The following is a 9,681-nucleotide window of genomic DNA, read 5'->3' on the forward strand; positions in this document are numbered from 1 at the left end:
TATTGTTATTCACGATAGAATTTGTTTAACAATTTTATTATATTAGATACAACATGACGTATATTATGAAGTAGGTGTTCATTGTAAACTTTTTTAATTATTAGTGATGAATAAGCTTAACCTAATGTTTAAATTTCCTAGAAATACTAGGTATATGATTATCATCATATTTTTAATTATTATTTGGTATAATTTTAACAAAACTGTTATGTGAAGGTAACTACGTACCTATTGTGTTAAACAAATAAATATAAAATCTTCTAAAATAGTACGTCTAATGTTTTTATTTTCTAGCATAATATAATATTTACTATATTACACTATTTCAGTGATAATTAATAGGTATATCCAATAAAATTTAAATCACAATTTGTCGTTTTTATTCTACCCTTTTCGTTTCCTTTTTTTTTATCCTATGTGAAGACGATTACTTACCTACATATTGCAATGTAAATCTAACATTCAAAATGTAAAACATTTACAATTATTTTTGCTGTTTGCATAATTTTATAGGTAATATCTGTTTTATGAGAATATATTACCTAATTACACAATGTCCCGCCGTCGGCGTCGGTATACCTACTATACTGAATGAAATTTATTATAGGTAGCATACGCTGATTATCTACAAAATATGTACTCATAAAATCAATTGTAAACAGGTAAAGCGCTGTAGGCTCTATCTCCGGTATATACTTACGATGTAAACGAAATGTATTCGTAAAAATCAACTCATAATATTAATTTAATTAAATAGTACTGGCGGGTACTTTTTAATTGACACCCTACGAAAAATGGATTCTCCCACTTAGAAATAACTGTCACTCGTTACTCGAGGAAACTTTCCTATATGAGTGCCGAAAAATCTAATAACACGAATATTACACACTAGCTTTCCGCCCGCGGCTTCGCCCGCGTTTTCAAAGAAAAACCCGCATAGTTCCCGTTCCCGTGGGATTTCAGGGATAAAACCTAGCCTATGTTACTCGTGGATAATGTAGCTTTCGAATGGTGAAAGAATTTTTCAAATCTGCCAAGTAGTTTCGGAGCCTATTCAATTCATACAAACAAACAAACAAACAAAAAATCAAACCTTTCCTCTTTATAATATTTGTATAGATGTATAGACTAGCTTCCGCCCACGACTTTGTACGTGCATCCCCGTTTTTCCCCGTTCCCGCAAGAATTTCGGGAAATCCTTTCTTAGGGGACGCCTACGTTATGACATCTACCTGCATGCCAAATTTCAGCCCGATACGTCCAGTGGTTTGGGCTGTGCGTTGATAGATCACTATATCAGTCACCTTTGAGTTTTATATACATATATATATATTACACACTAGCTTCCGCCCACGACTTTGTACGTGCATCCCCGTTTTTCCCCGTTCCCGCAAGAATTTCGGGAAATCCTTTCTTAGGGGACGCCTACGTTATGACATCTACCTGCATGCCAAATTTCAGCCCGATACGTCCAGTCACCAGTGGTTTGGGCTGTGCGTTGATAGATCACTATATCAGTCACCTTTGAGTTTTATATATATAGATTCTCAAGATCCGTTTTTATTATTCGTTTTATACAGTGACATACAGTATGGAATTTTCGATGGGACTTGAAACACTGAGAAACGAATCTTCAATGGCGGCGCTTATCATTCCCTCTCGCTTACACACGGCCGTACGGCATGCAAAAAAAAAGGGAAAAGTAAAATCACTAAAATTTATTTGATTTCCCCTTTATTAGTTTTTATCATAAATTTATAATAACAATTATGTATTTGCGTTAGTAAATAATGTTTAATTGGAATTTGACAAAATATATTCTTTGAGAAAAGCTGTTCAGTTTTATGGGTTCATTACAAGTATTATGAGGATTTTGTTACATTCTGTATACTTAAATATGATGATTCATATAAATACACAAATACCATAACAAAAAAGTTTGTCAACAAACAATTTGAAATAATTAATAAAATAATATTATCCATTTACGTTATTTTTATTTTCTTTTTTGCTGACCCTACCATATGTCAGTGTCAGTTTTGGCCGCCATTGAAGATTCGTTTCTTTATTGAACTGCGTTATACCAAAATTGGCAGAAAGTGGCAGAAAGGAAACATTCCATTATTTTAAAAATGCAACTACATTCAAAGATTTTCGAAAATTCACTTGCTTCATCCGGGCATTATATTATAACTTACAATAATTTAAAAAATTATAAATATTCTTCAAATCAACACAAAAAAGTCTGAAACTAGATCTAATTAATTTAAAGACACACGCTCGTTTTTCAAGCATTTTGTCCTTTATTTTGTTTGGCCATGGTCACCTCATTTTAATGATAAATTAATAATAATATTTATTTAATGTATATTGTATTTTCGCCTAGTTTTCATCACTTGTTTTCATCTTAATATTATAATAAAAATATTTTTTACCTCTATAGCCTTAGCTTATCTGTCCATACATAAACATAAACTATAGATGAAAGAGGTTATTACTTATTAACCAAAGATTATAGAGAATGAACTAAGCTTGCCGCCTGCGCGATTTACTCTCTAAGTTCGCGCGTTTATAATTTTTCATTCTAATTATATGTTTATATATCAAGAAAATGGGTGCTTATTTATCAGAGCCTGTTACTGAAAAAATATCAAGTGATGAATCAAACGGCAATCTCGAATGCGGCGCGAGTTCCATGCAGGGGTGGCGTGTCAACCAAGAGGTAAGATTTCTTTCTGTAATTATTAAAAACGTTTTCATGTTAATATTCCCATTATAGGAGTGTTAATGAACTATTAACATTTCTAGTATCATTTTTTTAAACTTTAAACTTATAAATTGTATAGAAAAGATAGGTATGTTCATTGTCAAGTCGATATTGTACCGTAACCACCACACATAATATAAATAGTAATATTATAGTTGTACGTCGAAGGTTCGATTGTTTTTGATAGACTATAGAATTGGAAAACTTAATAATATAATGATAAATATGTTTCAGGATGCGCACAACACAATTTTGGACTTTGACTTGAATACATCATTATTTGCTGTTTATGATGGTCATGGAGGGGCTGAGGTGGCCACATACTGTTCTCAGAATTTACCTAATTATATAAAAAACACAGAAGCATACAAGAATGGAGATCTGGTTAAAGCATTAACAGATGCATTCCTTGGATTTGATGCTACAATTGCATCTAAAGAGGTTATGGACATTTTAAAGGAATTAGCAGGTATTACAAAAAAACATTGTTTTCTACTTCATATTATGTTAGTGTATTGATTGTTTAGCTAACAAAACCTTGTAAATATGGCAGGTGAAATAAATCCTCCTGGTCCCAGTGATAATGAAGAATCTGAAGATGAAAGTATAAGTAATTTGTATAAAGAAGCACGCCTCCCACTTCAGGTAATCTTTCATTAATTTTAGAGGAGTGAAATTTTGTATTTCATAAAGATTATATTTTAAATAAATTATACGAAAGTTTAAAGAGTTTCATGCACTGTGTTTACAGTATATACTTCACTTTGATTGTGGTAGGTACTTTTCCATACTTTGTCCGAAAATTATAAATGTGTTCTTTCATACAGGAAATTCCTTTCCAGGAAGTATTGGCTAAATATGAAAATAAATTAAGTACATTACACCGTGCCAGACTTGGTGATACAAGTACTCCATTGTCACCTTGCCTCAGAGCAAAGAAAAGCCTGGAGGAAGCTGGAGGTTCAGGTATATATATAATATACCTTTATAGTCAAAATTGATAAAAGCATTTATTAAAAAAAGCAATGTGTCTAAAAAGCTTCAATAAATCTTTTAAATAGGTGCCGGTGCTTCAAGTTCCAGTTCAGGATCAAGTTTTGCCGCAGGATCAAGTACAGAACAACCAGTAATTGAAGCCTCATCGAGCAGCAATGGTTCAGCCAATACCCAAGAAAATGGTACTGGTAATGCAGATGATACTGGTGGAGTTTCATCCTCAAATTCAAATGATGACAAAGATACAAATGGAGAGGTAATTGCCATGTTAAAACATAATAGTTAAAAAAATGTTTGTGTTGATATTTCTCTAACTAGGATTCAATTATACAAAATTATAGTTATTGTACTGGTATTACATTTTATTTTTATTATAATTTATGCATAGGTATCCACAAGTGAGCCTGATGAGAAGGCCAAAGAAAAAATCTCAATGAAAGTAGAAAAGACAGCACCAGATAGTTCAGCAGACAACTGTGGTCAACCAGAGCAAAGTGAAAATTGCAAGGAAAAAGCTGATACCAATACACCATCTGAAGCTTGCAATGGGGAGGTCACAGAATCAAAACAAGGCGGGGAAGAGAATATAACATCGTCCAATGGCTGTAACACACCAGAAAATGCCAAAGGTAAGACCTCCAAGCTATTGACAAATTTACAACAGTTTAGATTTTTCAAATCTGATTGAAATAGAATCAAGAATTTAACTTCACAGTAAAATCTTTCCTTCTGCATTGCTATATTTTCATATTTTTGATTTTATTCTACACTAGATTTCCGCCCGCGGCTTCGCCCGCGTTTGCAAAGGAAAACCCGTTTAGTTCCCGTTCCCGTGGGATTTCCGGGATAAAAACTATTCTATGTGTTAATCCAAGTTACCCTCTGTATATATATGTAATATAATGTTTGTTTATTACAGACAAGTTCCCAGTATCAAGCACAGACAAAGCACTTCCAGAGAGGCCTAAGAAAACCAAACTGCGGCGTGCAGCAGCAGCCGTCTACGAAACCTTGCTCCGACGAGCTTCAGCTGATGATGATGACAGTGACTCCAATGATGAAACCTTTGAAGGTGGTGAAGTTGATTCTTCTGAGGAAGAAAACGTTAATGGAGTGGAGGAATCTTCCAATGATGGTAAATATGAATATCAGTAATAAATACAAAAAAATACCCTTGCAATATTTTTTTAGCAATATATATTTTTTGCTAACTATTATCTATATTCTATTACTTACTTTTACATACAGCTTCTAATCTCATTGAGTAAAGTATCCTGTCTATGTTTTCCCTGAAATATATTTGTGCAATTATCTCATGTTAATCTATCTCCGTTACAAAAAATGCTAGCAACAAACAAGAACTTAAATAAATAATAAATAAATAAATATTATAGGACATTATTACACAAATCGACCTAGTCCCACAGTAAGCTCAATAATTAAGGCTTGTGTTGTGGGTACTAAGCGACGATAAATATAATATTTAATAAATACATATATAGATAATAACACCCAGACCCAAGAACAAATAATTGAGTTCATCACACAAATATTTGTCCTGACCGGGGATCGAACCCGGGACTGTCGGCTCAGTAGGCAGTTACTTTACCACTGCGCCAACCGCGTCGTCAACTTGATAGTAAGAAAATATTAATTATAAATTGTATTTCTCAATAATGTAAAAATTTTAATTGTAGGTGAAGCTGAAGAAGAGGAAGATGAGGAAGAGGATTATGAAGCAGATTCCAGTGACGAGGAGTGTGAAGATGGCATGTCACTATCTGAGGAGCCAGGCAATGACAGTGGCTGTACTGCAGTGGTAGCTTTGTTGAAAGGTAATACTCCCTTCTTTAAATTCACGAATAATGATTTTCTTTTGATATAAAAAAGTACCATTAAACAAAGACAATCATTATAAGCTATTAATTTACAATGATGCTTATCTCTTTTCAGGAAATGAGCTCTATGTTGCAAACGCTGGTGATTCCAGATGTATCATCTGCAGAGAAGGAAAAGCTATTGACATGTCGATTGACCACAAACCGGAAGATGCACCAGAGCTTGAAAGAATAACCAAAGCTGGTGGGAAAGTGTCGAACGAGGGCCGTATTAACGGTGGACTTAACCTGTCCAGGGCTATCGGTGATCACTCCTACAAACAAAACAAGGACTTAGATGCTACTGAGCAAATGATAACCGCTCTACCGGATGTCAAAACATTAACTATAGAACCTGAGAAGGATCAATTTATGGTGCTGGCTTGTGATGGTATATGGAACTTTATGTCTAGTCAAGATGTGTGTGACTTCATCTTACCCAGATTGGCTGAGGGAAGGGAGAAGTTGTCTCAAATTTGTGAAGAGGTTTGTATTTAGTTGTATAACTATGTGGTCTTTTGCTAATATGTTTGCTTTTAAAAATGTTGAATGTAGCAAACATTCACTTGGTGTACGAAATATATTTTATTTTCTCTTTATTTATAAAACATTTTGTATTTCCAGATGTTTGATCATTGTTTAGCTCCAAGCACAATGGGTGATGGGACAGGCTGTGATAATATGACTGCTATTATTGTACGATTCAAAGACGGAGTCATTGTTGATGTTGGACAACACAAAAACAACACGGAAGCTCCAAAGAAGAGGGCTGCCGAAGAGGAACCCAGTGAAGATCAACAGGATTTAAAACGGCAAAAGGTTGAGGATCCCTTGTCCAGTTCAATAGTGACTTCAAGTGTTTAAACTAGCTATTAAGGACATTATGACTATTGAAAGTTTGGTGGAATGGTGAGTTTGATAACTTAATATTTAGGGTTTATACTGTATAATGGTTTTCTTTATTTAAGTCAAATCACTTTTAGTTTTTCTTTAAACATTACATTACGATTCTGGAATTAGATATGAAGATAATCATGTAATGTTTATAAGTATGGCTTTATTTCACATAAATATCAGATAAAGAGAAATAATTGCGTTTCGATATAACATGTAATAATAGATTTAGAAAAACAATACTTGGAATATTTATGTACCTGCTATTTTTTTAAGTTTGTTACAAACATTGTATTCTATCTTGAATTTTTCAATGCATTTCTTTAATACAGTTTTCTCCCTATTTAGTGTATTTCTTAACATTGTCTTATATAATGTATGTATTTGATTCTAGAATATTCATATTATTTTCTCCTTATCGTCATGCCCAAGAAATAGAATGGGGTTCTTAATCAAATGTGAATCACACGATCATTGTGTTTCAATTACAGTAGATATTTGGAAAACGATTAAGACATTTATAATTTATTATAGAACTGACTTGATGATAATAGTATAGTGTGTAAGTAGTTAATGTAAGCTGAGTAAGTATTTGATTCCAACTTCACTTTTTATGATAGAAGTTAAAGATTTTTTTTTCATATTATGTAAGGATGACACACAGTGTTTGTCTTTTTTCTTACATGAGTCATTTATATTGACATTTTGGTTTAAAGACTTATATCTTTGTATTCCTCAAGTTTAAAGTTAATTGAGAAACTTAAACAATTTATTACTGCTTATTAGTTTTTTTTCATACATTGCATCTTTTCAAATAATATTGTAAGTAACAAATCAAAGTGTGGTAAGATATTTATTCATCATAATATGGAAGGTAATTTATTTTGAAAAACTATTGCTTAACCGTTCATATGGCACTGTTAAAAATACAATCAAAATGTTTTTAATTTAATCTATCATGTGATGTAAAATGTTGATAAATCTTATTTAACATTGGCATGTTCCTATACGAAATTAATGTGATTATAATAATATGAGATGTGCATACTAAAATGCACTACTCAACATGTTACTCCATATTAAATATGAGTGTGGTTTATATTTTTGTTACTAGCAATACTCTTGACAAATATCATCAATGACTATAATTTTGAAACTTGATCCCAATTACTTGTAAAATTTATTTCATTTCATGTGTGTATCATTGAAAAATATAAATTTTTACAGACTGCATAATTTGTGTATTATTCATTACTTCTACGATACCACTGTCCCTACATCTTCTTATATAAAAATGAATCGCAAAATGTGTTGGTAAGCGCATAACTCGAGAACGGCTGAACCGATTTCGATAATTCTTTTTTTATTATATTCCTTGAAGTACGAGGATGGTTCTTATGTAGAGAAAACGTAAACATGTACCACGGGCGAACCCGGAGCGGACCGCTAGTTTGAATATATTATTATGACAAGAAACATTTTAAATATTGAAAAACTTCATTTGTTTTGGTAAGATCAGTAATTTGAAATTAATCAATAATAATAAGATATGATATTTTGTGTATTAGCGTGTATTAGAAATAAGTAACATTTCACTATGTATTTAATGTTTCTTGAATATTCGTATTTTATACATTATCTCAATTGCGTAAGATATTCAATTGTCTCGGTTTGCGTAGCTTCGAGTATTTGTAGGGAATCAAATTCATTGTCCAACTGCTCCAACACTGTTGTTTTATAATTTATATCTGCCTGTAAAATAATTAAATGTTATAATAATTTCACTAACTTAACCTAACCCGAAATTTCTGATTCCAAATTTTCAGCATATTACGTACATGATTTATATGCCTCATGCTTTATTTGTAGCAACATAATATTATATATACGGTACACGGTACCTTTAGAGAAATACTTGAGAATACGTTCTAGAATCTAGTGTATACCCAATACCCATCCTTATAATACTCTACAGAGATGAGAAAGGTTACGTGGACATGCATTTTTACCTGTAATTTAGCTTGATCGCTTTCCCTTTCCTTTGTAACAGATTTGAGTAGATTTATTGAACCAATAGCCGCAATTTTTTGTTTCTCTACATTTTCTCCTAAAACTTTCATTGTTTCAAAGAGAGAATTAATGATTTTACTGAATTCTTGAACTTCTGAAAAATTATACAAATGTTTAATCTAAGTTTTATTTAAATTAAGCTCAAGCTTCTGCTCAACAAAAGCTTAGTTTTGTTGAGCAGAAGCTTGACCTAGAATATTTTTCTATTAGGAAGCCTACTTACTGGTTTCATATACCTTACAGTTTGTTTTTAGATCTTCAGTATCCTTTCGAACCGTGTTATCTAGGATTCTGATTTTATTGATATCATCATAAAATAAATGAGCTTTTTCTAATTCATCAGCCATTCTGAATGTTTTAAATACAATCCCAATAAAACGAAAAACTTATGTTTAAGTCGCTACTTGCAAAATGCTTATCCCACAGCTTATCCAATATTTATAATGTGTTGCTTAGCAACAGCTGTTAGGAAATATCACAGGAAATGTCGATTTTATGGAAACTTTCTCTGTGGGTCTGTAACGGATTTTCCCATTTTCCATTCCTAACTTCAAAGGAGCCAATTGCTAAAGCCAAGTGAAATTTGAAAAGAAATCATTAAAATCTAGAGTAGCCCTGTATCTGTGCCTGTATCGAGCGTATAAAATTATTATTAGCTGCTGAAAATATTCGGTCTTTATTCCGACTGCAATTACTGTTTAATTTTAATTAACAGTGGAGATGTTTTAAAGCTGTTGGTTTATCTTTGAAGGTATCTTCGGATGGAAAATATTCCAATTTAATTAGTAGAGAAATTAGGAAACGGTGGAATCAAACGAATATAAAATAAACTCGCTCCTAACTGGCTAGTGTTTTAAAATACTAGCTGCGACAAACCCGAGTGTAATTCTTTAAGTGGTTCTCGCGTGAACGTTTTACAAACTCAGTTTTATAATCTTTTGTAGAATGTAAGGTAGTAGGATCATAGGATCCTATTATCTTACCCATATAAAGATATGGCAAAGTAAGATGTCATTTTTATTAGATTGAACGTGGAAGTGGATTGAACCCAAAACAGGTATGGTCACAGATCTAGCG

The 9,681-nt window shown here is 32.3% G+C and overlaps 2 protein-coding genes across 7 annotated transcripts; one reads left to right on the plus strand and one right to left on the minus strand.

Moving 5' to 3' along the window:
* The first annotated feature begins 2,517 nt into the window (after positions 1–2,517).
* Positions 2,518–7,767, plus strand: LOC123690916 (probable protein phosphatase 2C 58). Of its 6 annotated transcripts, none has more exons than XM_045635060.1 (10): positions 2,518–2,722; positions 3,002–3,236; positions 3,318–3,412; positions 3,595–3,733; positions 3,829–4,019; positions 4,152–4,393; positions 4,678–4,898; positions 5,461–5,598; positions 5,717–6,126; positions 6,265–7,767. In XM_045635060.1, the coding sequence occupies exons 1-10, from the start codon at positions 2,612–2,614 to the stop codon at positions 6,502–6,504; spliced, it is 2,022 nt and encodes a 673-aa protein (XP_045491016.1). In that variant the 5' UTR covers positions 2,518–2,611; the 3' UTR covers positions 6,505–7,767. The 6 variants fall into 6 exon arrangements, with proteins under 6 accessions (XP_045491016.1, XP_045491018.1, XP_045491019.1 ...); XM_045635062.1 differs by having other exon boundaries at positions 4,152–4,392; positions 4,683–4,898; XM_045635063.1 differs by having other exon boundaries at positions 3,610–3,733.
* Positions 7,768–8,089: 322 nt separating this feature from the next.
* On the minus strand, positions 8,090–9,529 carry LOC123690922 (intraflagellar transport protein 20 homolog). Its single transcript, XM_045635072.1, has 3 exons — positions 8,828–9,529; positions 8,544–8,698; positions 8,090–8,286 (listed from the first exon to the last, which is right to left on the minus strand). Exons 1-3 carry the CDS (start codon positions 8,949–8,951, stop codon positions 8,170–8,172), a joined length of 396 nt encoding a protein of 131 aa, XP_045491028.1. The 5' UTR covers positions 8,952–9,529; the 3' UTR covers positions 8,090–8,169.
* Between the last annotated feature and the right edge of the window lie 152 nt (positions 9,530–9,681).

The sequence above is a fragment of the Colias croceus genome, chromosome 4 (assembly GCF_905220415.1).
Source record: "Colias croceus chromosome 4, ilColCroc2.1".
NCBI classification, from domain to species: Eukaryota; Metazoa; Arthropoda; class Insecta; order Lepidoptera; family Pieridae; genus Colias; species Colias croceus.

Coding starts and splice junctions, on each gene's coding strand:
- LOC123690916 (XM_045635060.1), top strand. CDS start 2,612: ATGGGTGCTTATTTATCAGAGCCTGTTACTGAAAAAATATCAAGTGAT. Junction 3,237..3,317: donor CATTTTAAAGGAATTAGCAG/GTATTACAAAAA, acceptor TTGTAAATATGG/CAGGTGAAATAAATCCTCCT. Junction 6,127..6,264: donor TGTCTCAAATTTGTGAAGAG/GTTTGTATTTAG, acceptor TTGTATTTCCAG/ATGTTTGATCATTGTTTAGC.
- LOC123690922 (XM_045635072.1), bottom strand. CDS start 8,951: ATGGCTGATGAATTAGAAAAAGCTCATTTATTTTATGATGATATCAAT. Junction 8,699..8,827: donor CTGTAAGGTATATGAAACCA/GTAAGTAGGCTT, acceptor ATAATTTTTCAG/AAGTTCAAGAATTCAGTAAA. Junction 8,287..8,543: donor GCGATCAAGCTAAATTACAG/GTAAAAATGCAT, acceptor ATTATTTTACAG/GCAGATATAAATTATAAAAC.